This window comes from Trachinotus anak, unplaced genomic scaffold (assembly GCF_046630095.1).
Source record: "Trachinotus anak isolate AG129_WGS33_773 ecotype Australia unplaced genomic scaffold, CSIRO_AGI_Tana_v1 ptg000011l, whole genome shotgun sequence".
NCBI lineage: Eukaryota > Metazoa > Chordata > Actinopteri > Carangiformes > Carangidae > Trachinotus > Trachinotus anak.
In genome coordinates, this window is record NW_027273862.1 from 15,326,199 (window position 1) to 15,348,639 (window position 22,441).

Consider the following 22,441-nt stretch of genomic DNA (forward strand, 5'->3'; position numbering starts at 1 on the left):
ATCAACCCCTATTTACAACCTCAGAGATTATTATCATTAGTGTGTCTGCTTTTAATAATGTGTCCTCTCTAAACACACTGTAACAGTGGATCTTTGTACTGGTAAAACATTCCACAACACACACTGTAACCATACCTGCTTATGAAAACGCTGGACAGCATGGATACACTGTGTTTTGTGCTAATGCACAAATAAGCATCAGCTGTGGTACTATTGTATATGCAGTGTGAGGTGCAGTGTATTCTTGTATATTCACAATACTTAATATACTGTCAACATTTTTAAATGTACTCAGAATGGTGTGACTCTCAGTGAGCAGGAATTCCTTTTACAGTACGCAGTGAGATAATGAAAATCATTAATCATGTCAGCTTGTATGTAGTTACCAAATAAACATTGCCTGTAAAAAAATACATTTTGATTAGAAAATACCAGCTATAGGTTCTGTGGATTTGAAGGAGTCAGAGAGGGATGAGCTTATATAGCTCATATTCATTAACTGTAGAGGTGGCTTATGCGTATGAATTTGGTAAATGACATTACATGTGAATTGAAAATGGCAGCTTTGTTTTATATGTAAGCTTGCGACAACTGAAAAATAATCTTTTGTTATGTAAAGAAAAGCAAGTGATTTTAAAACAGAGCTAGAACAGACCTCTGAAATGGATGGTCCCAGTCTTACAAGAGAAATGCGTGGGGGTTTGAAGCTGAAGAAGGGGGTTTTGGTTGAACTCCGGATAGCCACTGACTGCTTAACGATGACTCTCTTCTCTCTGGGGGCTGGCTCCCATGTTAGGGCAAACTATGATCAACTGGTCTGGGCTTCACGTGCATCTAAGCCCCACCCTCTTGCGATACAATCCTCTTACTAACCTGCACGTCATCCACTGCATGCTGCCTGACAGGTGGCAGCCACAGTGTTCATGCTAGGGAGCCATAGACAAACATTTTCAGTCTCGGCCATGTGAGTCCCTTTGACTCAACCACTTGTCACATGTGTTGAAAGAGGCTACGCTCAGACAGTCTGCTGACATACTCATATGATTCCTATGGCCTGACAGTCAGTATTAATAGTATTTATTGTCACACAGATACACCAAACATCTACTTAATAATGAATTAAAACAGTTAGAAAATTTTGACTGTATGATGGATGGTTAATTTACCCTTGTGCACATAAACATGTGTGCTTCTATTTAGTTACAAAAACACTGTGGTACCGGTTAGCAGTGGGAATCACAGTGTAACTCAAGATACGATACCATCAGGATATGTTAACCATGATAAAGATGGTAACATGATACAGCAATGCTTTGATCCCTTTTACATAACAAGACAATAATCTACGATATAGCACAATATGTGTGGATGTGAAGGTGAGAAATACTCCTAAATAGGCAAAAAGCAAGAATCATGTATTTATTCACTGCATTGTGTTTCACAGAATTTGACAACTGGGATGAAATAATTCATTATTCATTTGTCTTATGCTTATGGTTCCTGCTTTTTCTTATCTTTAGATATTTTGTGTTTTTATAAAAACAGAGGTTGTGTCAGCGTCTGGTGGTCTGGGTAATTTTGAGATGAGACTTGGTTTATAAAATACAAAGCTCTAACACAAAAATGTTTTATCCTCCAACCATACAAGGATTTCACAGTTAGCTTTTTAAAGTTGCACAGTAATTGCGGCTGTCTTGTACCTGTGCAGCTAATGAGTTCAATGGATGTAATTCACTGAACCTCACTTCCTTAGTAATGCTTGACTCGAAGTCTTCTGCAGGTCTTGTAATGGAGGGTTGGCTCTCATTCAGTTGTTCTGATTGTTTAGCCACAGTGATAGCCAACAGTTCACAGCCCTGACAGGGGATGGTTAGATCTAATTACCTGCTGAGATTTTGTCTTGTGATGTCGCCTCATTGAGGGGAAGTCAGTGGGGGCTGTTGATTTCAAACAATCTGGGCAATTACCACAGGTGATGAGCTACAACTGAAGGAGCTGCACTCTGCTCCTTTATTTCACGCTGTATTGGGATTGTGGATGTCTCTGTGTGTATACGATGCTTAATGTTTGCTTTTTTTTTGTCATTGTTTACTTAATGGACTGCTATTGTTTTCTTCTAAGTGTAAAAAGCCTTTTGATTCTCAGGCCTAACCCCAGGTAATGCTTTAAAGTTACTGTGCTAATTTTCTTTCTTTGACACACACACACACACACACACACACACACACACACACACACACACACACACACACTCAAACATACATGTTCTATGCCTGCAAAAAGTCTTTTTCTCCTGTCTGAATGATGCAGTGTGATAGTGAAATGGTCATTGTGATAAATTATGATTGATTAAAAATCACAGAATACTTTCTAAAGCTTTCAAGAGAATTGTATTTTGTTTAACCGGCGGAAGCAGCTAACATTTTGGGTGTTGGGTTTCATGTTGGCCATCACTGCACATTACCTGTGGTGATGACTGTTTTGCATCAGTTCTTTCCAGCCATGTGCCTGAGGACGTGATATCACAACTGCTGAGTTGTAATTTCACACTCACGTTTCTCTGGTGTGTCTCTTGCATATTACTCATACAGCTTTACAGCTAATCAGCTTAACGCCCTCATCAACACACGCATAGAGCCACATGCATCCTGCTCCCAGCCCACTGGCAAACATATGACCTTAATGTGACCACCTGAGTGTGAGCAAGCAGTTGTGTAGCTGTTTTGTGTCTGTATTACTGACTTTAGAGATTACACATGCTAGTCAAACAGAACATTGTAAGTAATGATGAGCTACTTGCCTTTCAGATATTTTTTCATTTTCTCGTAGTGGAGCGGCACAGGTAATTCAAGCCATCTGTGGTCGACCGCAGTACTGAAGAGAAAATTAATATGATCTCAAAATAAACTTTCAACAAAAAGGGTTGTTAGAAGGCAGTCTGGTGCAGTTTTCTCTTACTATTGGAGTGAATTATTCAAGTGCAATAAGAAACTGTCCGGGCAGCACAATACTGATGTTTAACACATAAAATATGTTTTTGCTTCAGAGAGACAAAGTTTTCCCAGCACTAGTGCTCTGTGTAGTATTCAGCAGATTTCTTTTTGACAGCCACTTATTAAAATGTTTTGTTTTTCTGTTAAGTAGTTTGTTCACAGGAAAAACAACTTAACAACAACAAAGAACAAACAATCAACTGAGGCCACTGAAATGTTTTGGAGACTGTACCATAAGTGAAGACTCTGTCTTTGAACTTGCTCCCGTCTTAGTTGAGAGAGATTTCTAAGAACTTTATTGAAAAATCACTGATTCATTTGCAGGTATGAAATTCTGAAGATCATACAGGGTTGATGACTGATTGGGCTTTTGAGATGCAAAAGTAACATGTCCCTTGTCCGGTAATGCATTACTTTAGAGACTAATGTATTCGCTTTGTTATCTGTAATAAATTACAGACTTGTCACCCCAAACCTTAGAGCTCGATTATCACTCATTATAGGGGCTAAAGCAACCAAATAATCTTTGACCTTTTTTGTCAAAAATGATTTGTTTGCTCAGTATTATTTGGTGGCATAAATGTCCTAAGTGACCAGTGGAAGAATAACAACCATGACCGGTTGTTAACAGTGTATTATGAGAATATGACTTGCATCATGCAGCATTTTTACATTACAGTGTTTTTGGGTTTGTGTTTCCATTAATGCTAAGAACTTGCAGCTTTAATAACAAATTACTTCTGATAATTTAATTTAATTTAAGATACTGCATTCATTCAATCTTTTTCTGTTGTCATTTTTGGCAGCAGCACATCTGGAAAAAAAAGCCATAAGCCAGAGGGAAAGTAATGAGTGCTGGTACCTAAGATTTGCATCATGTCAGCATTCAGTAGGGATTTGATGGTGTAGTTGCTTTTTCTTCCCTTTTAAGTTGTTTCGGTGTCAGTAAATATTTTAAGATACAAAAAAAGACTTGATACAACCATTTTGCATTATGCATTGCATTGAGGGAATTAATCTCTTCTACTCTTTTCCCCCTTTTTCATTTCTAATTGTTCCTCAAGGCTTTTCATGAAGTGTCAAATCCCACATCACACTGGCATCCCCAGTGTGTTTTTACTGGGGCAGGTGTCATGTGCTAATGCCCTGTCCCATGGGAAACCCTCCTCAGACCCAGGCTGTGATTGTGGCCAGGTGCTGTTCAGGTGTGCAATCAGTTTCCACTGCAGTGTGGGTCACAGGTGCTGCCAGTGCTGCTCCCTCTCCTTACACTGTCATTCACACCCACACACCCACACACCCACACACACACACACACACACACACATTAAATTCACACATACAATACATTGCTAGCTTTCAGTACGTAGTAAGTAAGAGATAAATGCAATATTATTTCCAACAGTTGTTTTGCAGGAATCACTTTATCAACAGTGATACCTGCAAAATGTGTATATCCACTGTATATATGACAAGAGCAGAAAGCAGAGAAGGGAGGACGAGGAGATGTGGTGCAGTACAGTTTAGTGGATGTAACCAGTCATTATGCAGAGCTGCAGGGTGTGCTTATCTATTACTGCGGTCAGTGGAGCATGAAGAGCTGAAGATGAGCTGAAAGGGCGCAAATCCCTTTCCTCCTTCCCCATGCCGCCCACATCTCCCCACTCATCCCAGCCCTCCCCGCCCTCATGCTTCTCTCAGTCCATCTTGGCCCTGCCCGGCCCCTTCCTCGTCTTCCTTAGGCCCTGGCCCACAGCATGTGACTGGTGAGGCTGCCCAGCTGCAGAGGATCAGCTGTAGCCTCAGTAGGCCTGGAGGGCTGTAACTCTAAAGCGAGAAGAAGAGCTCGGGTATGGCCAAAATATGATGACACGAGTCTGTTGGAAGCAGCTGCAGGGGTCAGAGCTCCATGACTGTATTTATAATCAGTGTAAAGGTGTCTTCATGTAGCTTGTTTCAGTCACTTCACTGCAGTTTATGTGAGAGAACGCTTGTGACGCACGTTGAATTGGCAAGGCTGAGGACAGGCAGCTTTGATAGTTATATGGCCTCAAGATACTTGTGAATAATTATATATACAAGTCCGCAGATGTTTGCACAACAGAAAGAGTGAAATCCTGAAAAAAAAGAATCTGCTGATGAGAAAAAGAAGTTCTGATAAATCTATATTCTGTTGTTAAGACCCATTGTGCTTATTTGCCTTCTTGTATATGCCACATCTCTCTTTTTCCACTCTCTTGCTTTCTGTCTCTTCCCCTCCCCCTCTGTTCTCTCATTTCTTTCTCGCCTCATGCTGCCTTCAGCTGATGCCAAGAAGAATGTAAGAGATCAGTTAACACAAGGGCAAAGCTAAAAAGGAAATGATTCATTCAGAAGAATTACTGTCAGTGGAACAATTAACCATTGCTGACTTTAATACTTGGCGTTGCTTTGCTGACAGCCCTGAGTAAAGAAAGCTGAACTTACTGTATAGAGGTGTAAACACAAACCATGTGTATGTGACTCAGTATTCATTTGGATGGCACGATCTCATTGATGCATTATGCAGTGTTGGCGTTGACTTCAGTACTTGGAGTATGCAGAAGTTGCCTTGAACTTTAACTTTAAACCTTAGAGAAAACTAACTCCTAGAAATAAAAAAAAGATCCACTGTGAACCTTGTCCTTTCAAGAAGAAAGCACCTTATTGGAGGGTAGAAGCAAAACACTGCCTTGCGTCATATAGACAGAGAAGTATCCAAGTCCACAGTTATGATGATGAGAGACGGCTGCGCTACGTCACCGCTAATCACAGAGTATGCATTAAGAAATCAGTGGTATGCATGTATTAATCACAAAGAGGATCAACTTCAGGACTGATCACCTTGAAAATCCCCTCAGTGGAATCGTTGTTTGAACACAGGTTGGGCACAGATGGGTGAGAAATTCATTTTAGCCCTCCTTCATTTCTTTTTCTTGAAACCAAGTCAGTATACTGCATGAGAATGCATGAAATCGACCCCTGATTACTGGACATTAGTCTCTGAAACACTGTCAAGTAAGGTTGTAGGTGAAAAAAAAACATCAAAGGTTGGATCCTTGATGAGATGCCACAGAAATCCTGGCACACAGTTGCTGGTTAATTCTCATGCCAACCACTCCTGACTCCCTCCTCCATTTTTTCCACAGTCACAACTGCTTGCCCAGGCATCCTGTGTCCATGCTGGGTGTACTGGCAAACAAAACGCCAGATAATGTTGCACTCCTCTCTTGTGGATTATGATTGGTTAATAAAATGCAAACATTAGTTTCGCCTTTACTCCCACTTGACAATGCCTGACATTTTCTCCTGCGCTGGCACAGCCCTGGGAGTGGGAAGTGTGGGAAGTGTACAGAGAAGCACGACTCTGTGAGACTTTTTCTTTACTGCCAGGAATATGGAGGTGGGAAGGTACTTTTTTTTGTCAGCTTAAATAAAAACTCTCTTACTCGGCTGCTATAGTTTTTGCCCACATGCAATGCCATTCTCCCAGAGATCACTCATTAAAGATCTATCCCCCTCAGGCTGTTTTGGTGTTTTATTTAGTGCAGGCTTGTGTTCTTAAACTGGAGACTGCTTAGGGTTTGCAGGGGTTTTCTGTGTAAGGAAATATGCCCCCAGTGCTTGGAACTGGATCAGCATTCCTAGCCCATGTGTGTATCCTTCCTTGTCCTTCACCTCGGCTCTCTGTTGTTTCACTGTTCAACAGTTGTTTGGCATCTACACATACTTTGATGTTACACACTGGCTTAATTCTGATATCCAACTGGGGGACATTTCTTCAGCTTGTTAAATGTGCTCTTGTTCCCCCAGACAGCGCTCTCGCAATCTGACTGGGATGATCGCGGTGAGCTCACATGTGAATGTGTGATGCGGGAGAACGTGTTAGTGTTCCTACCGAAGCAGCATCCATTACGGTGTTGGTGTTCACATGGTGGGAGACGTTATTAGGGAGCTCATCGCCTTTCTCCTCTGAGAGAATGGATGTGTGATTATGAAGTCATCAGCCATGAACCAGTGAGGCTGCGTGGAAGCACCCCTCCTCATGGGTCCTCAGGGTGCCATTGATTGGTGACCATGTGTTTGTGCCTGATAGACTGTGAAATGGTGTGTTGCTGCACGGCTGTGTCACACCTGCGTCCCACCAAGGTGATTGATTGGTTTGGTCATGTGGAATGTTCCCATCTGGTCTGCAGTAATGCATTTTTTTCCTCATTTGTGAATAACAAGCATTGGCAGGAGAATAGTTGGGCTTGGAAAAAGGCAAAGGCCAAGCGAAAACATTTTCCCCTGTCCACCTCCCCTTTTTCCTTTTTACCGAGTTAGAAAAAAATTTAAATAGACCGAGCCATGGCACCTGATTATCCCGGGAAAGGATGAATACAATCAGGAAATCCACATATCTCTCACACCGAGGTGGATTTTTAGGAGAAAATAAACAGTTTAGCTGGTGCATGGACGGCAGCTCCTGATTCTGAAAGTCGTACTTCAGGGCTAAAAAATGTGCAGTAAAATGAGGGATATGTTTGATCTTGCTGAGAATTAGACACCTTTTCTTGATTAGAAACCCTCTCAGGATTTCTAGCCTGGTGTAAACGCAATGGAGGTACCCCCTAAAGCTAAATGTGTTATTTTGTTTCTCATTCCTGCATTCCACCCAGTTTGATTTCTCTTAATCCTGGTCCCTCGCCTTTAATTGATCTATTCATTCCACCTAATGGCTAATTACACATCAGGCTGCATGAGCAGATGCATTTATCATCATAGTACGTAATAATCAGTGACATTTCAACAAAGAAAAAAATAAATATGCAAATAAAAACTCATTAACATTTGCTCTTGCTGTTTTGAATAATGTCACTGCTGACAAGGCTGCACGCAGAAATTGATGTTGAGCTCAGGGCAAGGGAGGCATGTTTCTGTAGTGTTTTGTGGCTCTATCGTGTTTCTCTCTTACTGTTGTTCCTAATGCTGGGCTGTAGAGGGGCTGTATTCTTCCCTCAGCCACGGAGGAAGCTGATTTGGTACACTACCTCCCTTCCCTGTTTCCTCATCCACACTGACCTAACCTCTAACCCAGCAAGCTTTTATTTACTGTCAGACACAATCTGGTGGAAGCATCAGATTGCTTTGACTCTTGAGAGAAGGAAACAAAAGGAGGCATTTTGAAAAGTATGAGGAAAATAAGTGAGTGTATACTTGTCTTTGTGCCATCTCTTGTTGCCAGAGAAGTGTATTAGTAACCACAGAGCCTGTCTAATTTAACTTCCAGGGTGTCCACAGAGACCAAAACCTGATGTTATATAGGCACTTCATTTTTTAATTTAATCTGGTCCTTGTATTCAACTCCTTTAGTGGCATTCATCAAAAAAACAACAAAACAGTATTTAAATATTGGCGAAAAAGTTTAGAAAAACATTTCTTTTTGCCATGAATTAGTCCAGCCAGGGGTCCGACAATAAGAAATGGTCTATTGGCTTGAGGAATAATGTTTTGTGCTTGGGTACCATGGAAGTCATCAAAGGGGAACATGAGCAAGGACACACAGACACCAACAGCAAACACGTGTGCTCAGAGAGAAAAAACAAAAAACAAGTGAGCTGGCGTGTGATAAGTTCATTTGGTTTCTACATTAACAACATTTCCTCATCCTGTATTATGTGTTTGTTTTCATGGTCTTGGCTTTTCTTGGAGCAAGAGAAATGGACTCGTTTTCTGGATGGAAAAACAGAGGCTCTTGGAATGCATCGGAGAGGCAGTGAAGCACGCTCACTAATTGGCTGTTTTTGTGGCAAGGGTTTTGAATTGATCCCTGGAGATGCTTAGGTCACTAACTCTCACATTATTAAAATAAAGGGGCTCAACACAGTGCCATGCTGTGCTGTACTGCAGCCCCGAGATCAATAAGAAGGCACAGTATGAATGACTATCCTAGCTCACCGTTTTTTTAGCACCTGTTTATTCACTTCACTAGCTCAGCATGTACAGTAGGTGTCTAAGGTTGAACTGGATTAAAAATTAGATTACAGTTTTCAATCAATAAAATACCAGCTACATTTTCTAAATATACTAAGTCAAAATTTGATTGAGATTTTATCTTTCTTTGCTTTATTTTAAATGAATGATCTAGCTAATCCAATAAAATAGTTAATTTTCATTAACATAACTTTACGTTATATTCACTGGCCAATAGACTAAAAGTGTTTTTCCCATTAAGAAATCTGGAAATCCTCTTCAAGGATGAAGTATGCTCTCTCTTGCAGATTTAACAGAAAACTAGATAAACATGTTGCTTATCAACTGGTGAGCTGTGTTAAATGATTACACAATCTTCAAATTATTATCATATGTAGAATTACAACTGGTGTGAATAAATGCCATGCTTACATGAAAATCCTTACCATCAATTAGAGTTCATTAATTAAGTCAGAGGATGCATCACAATAAAAGAGCATTAGTATTAGTATAGTCATTGAAACTGAAGGGGTGTAGCAGTGCTTTCTGGGTGCTCAGTGAAGAAGTGTGTGGGGATGCTTGTGCTTTATATGTTTAAAATGAGTTGAACAATCTCAATATTACAAGGTCCACATGAACTCCAAAGTGCTTTGGTTGAACAATGTTGTTTTGAGGATGATCACTAAACAAAATGTTACTCTTCAATCATGTGGTCTGACACCACTCATATTTTATACTATTGTTTTTTGTTTGAGATCGAGGTCACATCTGTAAAGTTGCTGGTTTAAAGTTATGCAACAGTAGAGAACATCTGGGTTTGTAAAAGAGAAAAATCCTTATTTCAATTAGACCTGTCAAATTCTCAAAGCCCCCAACCCCCATCTTTGGGAGAGTAGCTGTGCAATGGCCAGCAGGATAATGGCTGCGTGGGACAATGGTATCATTGCATGTCAGTGTAACACAAGGTGTTGAAAGAACACAGCAGGTTTCAACATTTGGAAATATGAAAATGTGGAACTAGACCTGGAGGTGCTCATTCCAACCAAAGTGAGCAACCAAGCAAGGAGAAGGAGGACCTAAAGGATAAGTGACAAAATGTGAGAGACCTTGCCAGAAGAATAAGATATCAGTGTAACACTTGTAAAACTTGGGCTGTATGGCAGAATGTGTTGAAACAAGCCACTCTTGATAAAAGGCACATGACAGCAGCCTGGAGTGTGGAAGAAAACAGCCAAAGACTGAAATCATGAGGCAAAAAGACTCTTGGATCTGGCTAAGCAACAGTTGAACTCCAGTTGTAATAGAATGAGCTATATTTAGCAATACTGGGCAGAGATGACACCATCTCTACTGCAAAGCATGATGGTAGTATAATCATGCTGTGAGGAGGCAAATTATTAAGATTCTTCTGCCACACTGTGCCAAAGACTTTACAGTGACATAATCATTTATGTTCTGACAAAACTTTGATCTCAGGCACCAGGGAGTCCTTATAGCTGGGCTTGAATGCCTTTAAAATCTTTGGAGTGACTTCACGATAGCTGTCCATAGATGCTCCGTATCCAGCTTGAATGAACCTGTCACACAGTTCACTATTTGAATGTGCAAAGCTCATACAGATATAGACAAAAAGACCTAAAGCTGTAACTACTGTCAAAAGTTCTTTTACAGTGTATTGACTCAGGAAATTTAATATTTCTTCACTGTCATTAATCGAACATTTTTTGAATGAATTTTTTGATTGCAGACGGTAAATGCTTTTTCAATTTGGTTACATGGCTGCAGCATTTTACATTTTGACTATTATAAACTGCTGATGAGCAGTTTCAGGTGATAAAAATAGAGTAAAGCATGGTCTGAAACATCTTGCTGCAAATTACTTACTCACAACATTTTTTTCTTTTCATTTTTTCTTTTGTCTGCTCGGACTTATTCCGTTGAGTGTTGAGTATAGATTTTCTTCTGCACCAAAATGCTTCACGATCATAGTTGCACCTTCACGCCTCAGAGTGGTATGCTAATGAGCAGCTTCACTGAATATTTTAATCAGAATTGATGGAATTTTTTTGCTCATGAGAATGATTTTTCATTGCTTTGGGGATATACTGTGTGATGGCAGTCTGCATATTTAAATTTATATTATTGATGGTGATTGCAGTAATTAAGCCGCTTTACTCATGTTGCGTTTTACATTTTGTGTCTCTTGCGTCTGTGATGTTTTAAGATAATGAATTTTGCTTCATATCAATCATTGCACTTTAGACTCATTTGTAGGCCTGTGACATAGACACACACACAAAAAACTTCAAACACATGCTTAGTCCTGTGAAGCTCTGCTCAGAACTAATGGGCGTACTCAAGAAATAATAATAACAATATTAGTGTTGTGCTTGTTTTGAGGCTGTGATCACGTAGGCCTGCTCAGAGGAAGGAAAACGAAGCATTGCTAATAACAGGCCTGTAGCTCATGTGAAATTGATGAATTGTGCTTCTGTTGCTTCCTTCTTTCCTCTCAGTCGGAATGGTTTTTCATCTATAAACTTGTGTTTGAACTTAAACACTTCATGAAGGGAAATTAAAAATTAACAACTTGTTTAGAGGTTTTTTAAAATGTTTTTTATTTATTTTTTGGTATTGTGAATTAGATTATTACAGTGTCCTATTTGCCTCAAAACAAGTTGCTGCATTTGTGCGTCAGACAGGAGATTTTGTCACTGCATGATAAGGGTATATTTTGTTCAGCTAATTTAGGCTCCTGGCTGTAGAACTGGCCAACCCAGCAATATGTTCCGCTTGATATATCACTTTGTTCTACTTTGTCCTCACCATCATAGATATGCATTCTCCTGAAATTTTAATAACAATTCAACCACAGTTGCAAACTGTAAATATTCTTTCACAGCCAGGAGCTGCAGAGTTGCTCTCAGGTTGTTGTGAAGTTTAGGAGGCTGAAAATAGGATTTAAACTAAGTCTTTGTTGCACATGTGGTATTAGGGATTGGCCTCAAAAGGAATGATCAACCTTTGTCAGGTTGTTTCTTTAATGTCTGTTTTTTATCTGTTAAGAAAGAAAAATACAAGTGGTTGTTTCCAGGTGGGCTTGTAGAGGAAGATGGAGGAGAGCAGGAAGGAAGACTAGTAAAGTAAATACACTGAAAATAAAGTGAGAGAGAAAATAAAGTTTGAGAAACACTGTACATAAAATTGATGCATCACCAAGAACACCATTCCTTCTTTTAATGAAGATATGGAGCCTTTAAATGTGAAAAAATAGGCTTCTGTCATGTTCAAAGACAGCTACTTTTAAATTTATAGTTATACTGTACAGTGGTGTTGATCTGCTCTTCTAATTACACTGAATGGACAGCTGTAAATCGAGCTACTGCTCCTTACAATTCTAATTTGAAAATGTTTGGTAGTCCTGCACCCTGAACCAATTCTGTCTGTCAAATTTTAATGACAATGCTGTGAGCTTTCTTTGATTTAGCCAATCCAGACCAGTTTTAGTACAAGAACATAGCTAACCCAGTCTTAAAAAGAAAAAAATAAAAGATTATTTCATTACATTTCATCTCTATTGTGTGTTCATGCAGAGATTAATGCACAGTGGGAGACAAAAGATAAGGCGTGTAACAGCTTATAGACTCATTCAAAGCTTGTTCGAAAGAAGCAAGTGAAACAGCACATTGTTGAAAACTCCCTCATGGAGGAAAAGGGAGCCCACTGTCATATGTAATATTGTCAAATAGGGTGTAAAGAACATTAAGTTGTAGCTTTGTTTTATTTTCATAAAAAACCAGCAGATATAGTCATTGCAGCTTTTGATGTGAGGGGAAAATAATGTGAAACTGGTGGCAACTGTAATTTCTCACAGCGTGTATAATCTTTACATACAGTCACATCAAGACTATTATGAAAGTGATATTTTCACAATGCTCCTCACCATCACAGATCAGGATGGTTTAGAGTTTCATAATGTGGTCTGTTAATACATCATAATGTATTTAGTTTTAGAGAAAATATAATATCCTGCATCACAGGACACCTGGATCTTCATGTTGTCCAAGATGATGCCAACGAAACCGCTCATTTCAAAGCAGCATTTTCTGATTTTAAGTAGTATTAGTAGGTAGTGTCCTTGTAAACTCATTGCCAGTAAAATAGCAGCATCTTGTTGCTTACAAATGCAGTAAATGTTTATGCATGATAGTTTGCACAGTGATTCCTCAGTTATACTGTGTATTCCTGTGTAGTCTAAGTCTAGGCTACACTGTTGATTTAGCACTGGACCCAGAGCAACTCAGTACACTTTGATCCACAGTTTTTGGGGAGCTGTGAGGCTGCTTCTCTGTGTTGTAGTGCGGACTGAGATATTGTTTTCACAAACACATCTGTCTGCCCTGGTGATGCCTGAAACTCTAACAGTGGACATCAATTATTCACATCAGACACAGTGTGTGTGACAAAACACATGCTTCCAATGAATATTTAACTCCTGCACTTGACCAGACCTTTTAGGAATGAAAATACATTTCACTAAACCACCTTTAGATATTAGACAGAAAATAAAGAAATTAAAACTCCCTGTCAAAAGAGGTTTCATCATCCTGCCATGATAGTGAACGTTGGTGGTAGTCGACAACTTAATCCTATTTCCTTTTGCAAGAGCGATGGCTCAGAACTGTATCACATTATTGTTACAAGAGAAGCAGCTTTGCCAGTTAAACCATCTTGCCTGATTTCCTCCGATTTCTTTGGTCTCTAGAGACAGTCTGCACAGATGCAGAGCAACTGTCTCCTGCAGGACTGCTCAGATAAGCACAAGTGAATTCTCTTAGATGTGCCTCGGTTCACCTGCGCCCGTGAAAGCAATGTTCAGATCATTCATTGTGTAACAAAAGATCCTGGCTATGCAAGTTTTTAACTCACACAAAAATATTACCTCTTCCCCAGGGTAAACAGAATTTAGTTCCATGCTTGTGTTTGAGCTTGTAATATTTGGATGTCTGACAAAAATAATGTATGATTCTGTTAAAGTTATTCATCATTCTCCCTGAGGAGCTCTCATTTGTTTGTTTATTTGTTTTTCCAGGGGAGTAAAAGTGCTGAGTTTGGATATTGTGATGTATATGATTCATGCTTGTTGTGTGCTATAGGTTTTATTTTTTTTCCTGATGGGTGCTTGGGAGTTTTCCTTTGAGGTGTGAACACTGGATGTGACACTGATAAAAGGACTCACTCAATTATCACTATCAATAATTAATTCAGTGAAAACATACTTTGCATGCTGAAAACTCTGTGACACATAACACCATTTTACAGAATGGCAACTTTTGCTTTTGGCTTTTTAAAAAAGATTTGTCAAAGTAAGGAACCATAGAAGACTCTGAAGGTCCAACTTGTCTAAAATACTGTACGTCTATCAAATAGTTCATTTAGTACATAGTAGTTTATAACAGGACATGAGGGGGTCTCATTTCTGTGAAATGCACTGATGGAAATCTGAGTCAGTTTGGTTTGATTGTTTTAAAAGCTCAGGTAGGATAGACACTTCACTACAAAACAGTGAAATATATCAAATAAATCTCAGTCAGTGAATTCCTCCATCCACCAATCTGTCGCTCCTTCCTTCTTTCCCTCTTTGCTTCCAGCCAGCATCAGATAATATCAAAGTAGTGCGTAGAGACGTAGATAAAAGTGCAAACAAAACTGAGCTGTTCACCTCAGTAAAAGGCACTGAACCTCTAAGATTTGCCAGTAGTACTTTATTACTGTAGTGAAGAAAATGACACTATCATTGTTGCATCATAGACATGAGTACTTTCCAGCAGCCTGTAAAACTCACCTTGTTCATGCTTGTGTATATAATATACAAATATATTATAATATTTGTAGTCCAACTTACAAATATTTTTGCATTTCCATGTATGTTTGTGTGGTGTAAATTTGGTAACAGCAATGCTCACAAACAAGAGAATGTCTTCCTGAGTTTTATTATCACACTTGCAAGAGTGACTGTTATAATCCGACAGTTTCAGACAGCAAGGGCCATCATCTCTTTCTCATAGAGTTACTTTATACAAAGATATGATGTGATGTTCTTGAAGAAATTGCAATATAAGAAATCACACTTTGCAGCTGTGTCTTGAGACATTTGATACAATAGGTAGCGAGCTTTGCACAGCTCTTAAATGAATAGCTTTATTTATAAACTGGTAATGATATACAAGGATGAAAAGGTTTAGGCTGTAAGTGCACCTTCAATCGATCTCCGCTTTTAAAGCTTTCAGTTTTCTTAATATGCCACCGTGAAGACATCATGCATGCAACCATACTCAGCCCAACCTTGCAACCCCCCCCACCCCCCCACACACACACACAGGTAACAGACTTGTCTGTCATGGTCAGACTGGCCATCGGGAGCACCGGAAAAAATCCTGTCGATAGACCGTCAAAAAATCCATAGAGTTTTTACTGGGCCTGTCTGTCACTTTATTGGTGCACAAGGAGAGTGTGCTGCGTGGCTTGCAAAAAACACAATATTATGTTAGATCAACCCTCTCTTGATTAATGTTGTAAAATTGTTTAGTCATAATTTTGCAGGGGCTTGTTTCTGATAAAGAACAAAATCAACGGTCAGGATACTGTATGTAGTCTGCTATTGAGTAATAATCCATGTGTGTGCTCACGTTTCATAAAAGCTGTGATTATAACTGCCCTTTATGTTTTTACAGGTAAATCAGAGAGGGCTTCATTTCTTGGCTACGGGAGGGATCCTGGAGCATCTGGCTGCCAGGTGAGTCTGTAAACAGCTGTAAAGTTCATGTTGCTCCCAAGGTTTCAGCAGTTAGGCTGTTGCCAGGACTGGAGATGAGACTCCTAACTTAAATCTACTTGACTGTAATTTCTTTCTTTGTCCGACTGCTAATTTTAGCTTTGATTTTAGGATAAATGTCAGTTTCTTAAGCTCCTAAAAGTGAAATCTCTTGAGAAACTGAACATATTGTGGGACCATCTGGCATTTGTCCCATGCATTGATCCACTATGAAAGGTGATTTGAGAATGGTCTGCCCAAGTTAAGTAGAGGAGTTGTTGCAGTAGTTTTTGCAATGCAATTCAGTGTAAAAGAATATTGGCCTCCTCAAACGAGACATTACAAAATCGTGATAGTTAGACACTTTTGATTAGGTGCCGAAAAAATTTAAGAAAGACCCTTTTTAAAATTTTGTGCAGACCTGCAGCTGTAGAGATCTGAGGTTATGGATATTCTCGGGTCGAAGAACAGAGACAGGAAGACAGTGCCAAAAAAATCTCCATAAAAATAAATAGTAATAACCACTGGAAGAGTTAGACAGCACATTTAATATTTTGAGTATTTTAAATTTGTTTTTGCCCAGTAGCATTATTGATTCATAGCCTGCTATCAGCCCTGTGTAACATTTCAGTGCATGTTTTGTCAACAAGTTAAGCCTGATAATTGAATAAGGCAATTGATCTCATGATCTACTTGCCACATGGCAGGTAGCCATGTGGCAACTACTGTACATCATGACCCACAAACTGCCCGTCATGGCCCGTGACTTCTGAGGCCTTGCTATGGTTTTGATTCAGATTTTCCTATTCACTCATTTCTGACTGACAGTGCTTTTTTTTTTTTTTTTTTACATGTCAGGACTGGATTCCTGGGCCTTTGTGTCACAAAGTTTCTTACCAATCTCTGGACATAATATGGAAATTTGTACAATTGTGAGATGTAAAGGTTTCAAACAAATTTTTATTCTGCAAGAATTAGATTTTGTGATTCTTGCATGATTGATCTTCTTTCTACGAATGAGGTGCAGCAGCCCTCACCATTTCATTATTGGGTAATAAAACTAATTTAGAGGCGTTCACAGACCAGGTCAGAGGTAGTCTGACTCTTTAATGATTCCTGCCTAAATGGCTTGTACAAAAGAGACCAGAGCCAGTGTTGCTGCAGGGGTTCAGCATCATTGAACAAAGGCAACAGCAGAAGTGGGTCTGCTGTTGTGCCATGTCAGTGCTGTGCATCAGTGAAGTGTTGTCACTTTACAAAACAGTTTTTTTCCCCTTTAGATTACCTTTGTGTTATGTTGTCTCTGACAGTTTTTGATGACCTAGATTTTAGTTTGGAGAAAACATCTTCTTTTCTGTTCTGTATATTTTACGTATACACTCACTGAGCACTTTATTAGGAACACCATACTAATTGTTCTCAAAACAGCCTCAGTTCTTTGTGGCATGAATTCCACTAGATGTTGATGTTGAGATTCTGGTTCATGTTGATTGCTTCACATATTTTATGCTGATTTGTCAGCTGCACATTCATGCTGCCAGTCTCCCATTCTACCACATCCCAGAGATTTTCTACTGGAATCAGATCTGGTGACTGGGGAGGCTGCTGAAGTGCACTGAACCTGTTGTCAGGTTCATGAAACCAGTTTGAGACAATATTTGCTTTGTGACACGGTGCATTATTGTGCTGGAAGTAGCCATTAGAGAATGTGTAAACTGTGTCCATAAAGGGAAGCACATGGTCAGCAACAAAACCCAGATAGGCTGTGGCATTAGTATTAAAGGGCCAAAAGTGTGCCATGACAACATTCCCCACACCATTAGACTACCACCACCAGCCTGGACTGTTGACACAAGGCAGGTTGGGTCCATGGATTAATGCTGTTGATGCTAAATTATGACCGTACCCTCTGTGTGCCTAACCAGAAATCCAGATTTATCAGACCAGGCTAAGTTTTTCTCAGTTAATAGTCCAGTGTCGGTGTTGGTGAGCCTGTGTCTAGTGTAGTTTCAGATTTCTATTCTTGGCTGACACGAGTAGAAACCGACATAGGCTGTTGTAGATCATCTGCCTAAAGGTTCATCGTGTTGTGCGTTCTGAGATGCTTCTCTTCTCACCACAGTTGTAAACAGTGGTTATCTGAGTTATCGTAGTCTTTCTGTCGGCTCCAACCAATATGACCACTCTCCTGTAACCTTTGTCATCAATAAGGCATTTTCATTCACAGAACTGATGCTCATTGGATGTTTTTTGTTTTCAGAATACTCACACCAGCGTGTCTGGCACCAACAGTCACGCCACTGTCAAAGTCACTGAGGTCAGATTCCCCCCCCCCCATTCTGATATTTGATGTGAACATTAACTGAACAACATCTGCTGGAAAGGTCTCAGTGGTTACTGTGTCAATCCTCAGCCTGTAAAGGAGATTTTAAGAGGGCACGTGAGGCGAGTTTTTGAGCCAACTACTACAATCGCTCACATGACCCCTGCTCTACTGGTCTGCAGCCGATTACTCTAATTAGACCAAGCTCTTAATTGGCCTCTTAACCCAGTTTGTTGGGGTTGTAGAGGTCAAGTGGTGATAGGACAACGTAGTGAAATTTCAAAGGCTGACCCGTCTGTCCTGTGATGCAGAATAAATTATGTAATACAGTAAATAACATATTACCTAATATGCCTAATATACTATAAATTGTACATTCATTGCCATTGCTATTTGCTATTTAAAGTGAACACGCTGTAAATGCTTTTCATGCTTTTGTATTATTTAGGACAAAACTGTTTTGAATTAGATGTAGATTGAAGAATACAAATAAAGACAACTTAAAAATGTAGTTGATGCGGCTTGAAATTGCTGGCTGACGAGAAGACTGTTATTTTTACTACACTGAAGTGCATTAGTCACACACATTCCTGACAATGATATTTATTTTTTATTTTTTCCTGTAGTTTTGAGCATCTGTGTGTTTGTTTTCTCTTTCAGTCTTCTATAAGGTCAGACATTGGATTGGCGAGTCCTAGTTCAGTGACTACATCAGGGAAGTCAGCTGCTCCATTCTACTCCTTCACTGCAGCCAATCCCAGACGACGTTCTCTACAAGATCCTCCGCCCATTGGTCAGTTCCATCTCAATGACTGTGCTGACACAAAACATCCAAAAAATGATCATCTAGTTTTCCTTTAATGTTTTTCTGTAGTGTCTCCTCATGAATAAGTGTAGATTAGTAGAGTATTTAGATAAACTAATCTTTTGAAATAAAATATTCACTTAAATCATCATTTCAGACTAGAGGTACCTGAACTTGTGTATCAGTTTATACTGAGTACAGATCTGACGCCATTGCATTAGAAAAAAGATGTTAACAGCATTATACTACTAACCCTGTGTGGATGTGATATGATTGCTATCATTGTTGTATGGTATGGCTCAGGTTAAACCCTTTATAAAACATGAACAGATACATGAATGCCATAAAATCTAAAAATAAATGAAAATTCCTACACTAGTTGTCCTAACACTAGTTCCACCCCTTGAAATTAAAGCAGTGCATACTGTACTCATTGCCTTTTCACCCGTGGGACTTTACAGTGTAACATATTACCAGATTGCTGATGTTTTGCTAATGGCTAACATTACACAATTTACTAGATATCAATTCTTCTTCACTGCTCTTAAACATTAGCCTACACGGGAAGTTACGCTGTACAGCCAGTGTGTATAGACTTGCATACTCGTCGATAATCAGTCAGGATTTTGGGCAGAATCGTCAGAACATCTCTATTTCATACGGCATTTTAACCAATGCAGAATTACAGGATGTAGTCTGTAGTACACATGGACATTCAGAAGACCTACCTAAAAGACAACTCCAGTACCTCCCTGTAGCTGACATTACAGCAACCAATTTGATGAGCATTTATAGGATCATTATACTGGTACCAAAGTAGGTCTTTATGATGGTGTTAAAATGTATCCATCCGTCAGACATCACCAAATTTCTGTCAGAGTTGTTTTTTTGAAAACAGAAAAAAAGAAAAAAAAGGTAGACGGAGGAGCAGCTCTTCCCATAGAAAAAAACACTCCCTACAGAGATCCACTTTAAAAAGGCAAGGATGTCACTCTGGATGGGATTTTGATCACAGGAGGGACCAACAAACTCACTGAAAAATAGGTAATTGCAGCTGTAATTATTACTGGGCTGGGAAGGAGGAATTATCCACATGTGCTCTCTGCAGGGGATTAAAATCACTGACCAGAGCAAAAATCACCCCACCTGCCCCAGAGAAATAAATCCAGTCCGAATAGGGCTTAAGACTCCGAAAAAGAATGAAAAGTATTATTAGAAATATTACAAAAAAAAGACAACAGTAATCTTCCTGCTAGTTTATGTATCATCCTCTTACATTGTCATTAACAGTGATGCAGTGCTCTTGAAGTTGAAAATGAATAGAACTGAAGTGGAATTAAATAAGACAGGCCGAAATAAAACATTACTGTAAAAGCCTCCATTTCAGCTACATTTAGGGTTATTTGTGTGGCACTCACAATGTATTCACAAGCAGCACTTTGAATGAGTTTTGTTAGTGAACCCGTGTTGTGGAAGAACAGAGTTATGGCGTGTTTACAGCACATTCACAGTTGCTTCCTTTTTTCCTGTGAATGACTGGATGTGCTTTCATCTCTCCACAGATCCTCTACAAACAAAAAAGGTTCGCAAGGTCCCTCCTGGCCTGCCTTCATCTGTGAGTGGAAGATCATCTACCTCTCATATAAATAGATTTCACAGTGAGCGTACTTAAGCAGACACACACACACATACAGACACATTACTCACACACCCTCCCTCTCACACAAAGAACGCTCTTGACAACACTGCCACACTTCTTGGAAGGGAATTCACTTGTTTTTGTGGGTCTTTAAAAAAAGTGACACCAGTGATGCCTGCTAATTTAGAAAGCAAAGTTCTGACATTTCATGTTTGTTGTTTACGTGCTTGTTGTTTAACAGTAGTATGTAAAATTCTCTGTAGGGTACATCTTAGTGTACATTTTTGTGGTTAAATGTGTGTGTGTCTACATGCATGAATGTGTGTGCGCCTGCATACACATGTGTACCTTGAGGTGATTGATTTTCAGTGCTGCCCTGTCACAGTCTGGCCTCCTCACAGCCTCTCCTGGGAGAAAGAGAGGCTGTCAGAGCGGATCCCCAGCTCTGCTCTTTTGATGTTTAATTAGTCATTACGTAGCCGAACAGGAGGACAGACAGAGATTAATAGCACAGAATATCTGAAATTTCTATTGGTAATGATCCCGGTGGAGCAGAAACCATTAGGATGCAGAGAAGTGTGGAGCTCAGCTTGCATTCGCTTAGACAGGGGGTGCTGGAGTTCATTAATATGCATAAATCAGTAAGTCAGATGTTCATTGTTAAAACCCTGGTGGATTGGCTAAGGTTTTATTAAGCCTTGCCTTAAACTCCTAGAACTGGTTCAAAACAATGATTTTTTTTTTCTTTTTAATAAGACGCAACTGGTTTACCAAAATCCCACCCTTTTCTTTCCTTAAACAATGAAAAGGTTTTTCTTTCTTTTTTTTTCTTGGTGAGGGAGTCTGAGACTGGATTTGCCTTTCAGAGCTTTGATAATCGTCACCTCTACTGCTGTTCCTCTGAAATCAAATATGGAACAGGCCGGGGAACATAAAAGGCTGGCATGCGTTTTGTTTCTGGATTTGTATTTGAAAAGAAGTTTGTCAGAGCATGAGGGAGAGAAGCAGTGTCAGGCAGCAGCAGGAACGTGTGCCGCCTTCCTCTTAAGTAAGTGATATATTTGAGGTCTTGTCAGGCAGAGGGAGGGAGGCAAAGAATGGTTGCCTCGCGGGTTACATCTCTTTGTTGTGTAAATGGACGCTGGGCTTTTATTTGTCAGTACTTAACACATGGGCGCAGGTGCGGTTCTGTGACTCATAAGAGTACAATCAAGCAGTACAATGCTAGATGGGGAAAAACACTGACAGAGCATGGGATAAAATGCAGCTTCTTCTTGTCACTCAGTACTGCTCAGAAGATAAAGCCTGGAGCTTGGAGGAATTATCCCAGTTAGTCTTTGATCCCATTTGAAAGAATAAAGATGGCAGTGTTGAATAAAGGGCTATAGGTCTCTTATAACCTGCTGACAGAGAAAGGAAAACATAAAGCCAGTTTTTGATAGGTGGTATATGTCGAAAATATTTGAGTGGGAGGTTGTCTGGCAGCTTTTAGGAGGTGTTGCTGGGATAGTCATATTAGACTAATAGGAAGCATAGGTGAGATATGGTGGCCTGACTATTGAGTGATGTAAAGAGTTACCGGTGGCCCTTAAAAATGTGTATAGTGACCGTTGCAGAGTGAGATTACTGTATGTCTAAGGATGGTTATCAGCCAAGACCCATGTTTGCGTCGATGGCACCGACACTGGAAGTAGTGAAGGTGGCGTCGAGATGTGTCGAGGGGACGGCGCACCTGGAGTCAGAGCTACGTTGCCAGAGGCAGCTGTGTGAAGAGCCGGCAGTGTACCTGTAAAGCATGAATGCAGCTGCAGATGCCACTGAAAGCTTTTGCTTGTGTAAGCAAGCGCGAGAGCCTCACCAGAGACCTGAATAGCTGCTTGATTTGGAAAAAAAA

General features: G+C 39.8%; 1 protein-coding gene across 4 annotated transcripts in view; it reads left to right on the forward strand.

Moving 5' to 3' along the window:
• tcf12 (transcription factor 12) overlaps positions 1-22,441 on the forward strand; it is a 75,186-nt gene that overhangs the window by 21,078 nt on the left and 31,667 nt on the right. For 2 of the 4 annotated variants that reach the window (XM_071488355.1, XM_071488354.1), the window contains exons 6-9: positions 15,701-15,762; positions 18,041-18,097; positions 18,764-18,896; positions 20,471-20,523. In XM_071488355.1, the coding sequence (XP_071344456.1) occupies positions 15,701-15,762; positions 18,041-18,097; positions 18,764-18,896; positions 20,471-20,523 (305 nt within the window). The remainder of the gene's footprint in view (positions 1-15,700; positions 15,763-18,040; positions 18,098-18,763; positions 18,897-20,470; positions 20,524-22,441) is intronic. The other 2 variants (XM_071488357.1, XM_071488356.1) reach the window with 1 other exon arrangement.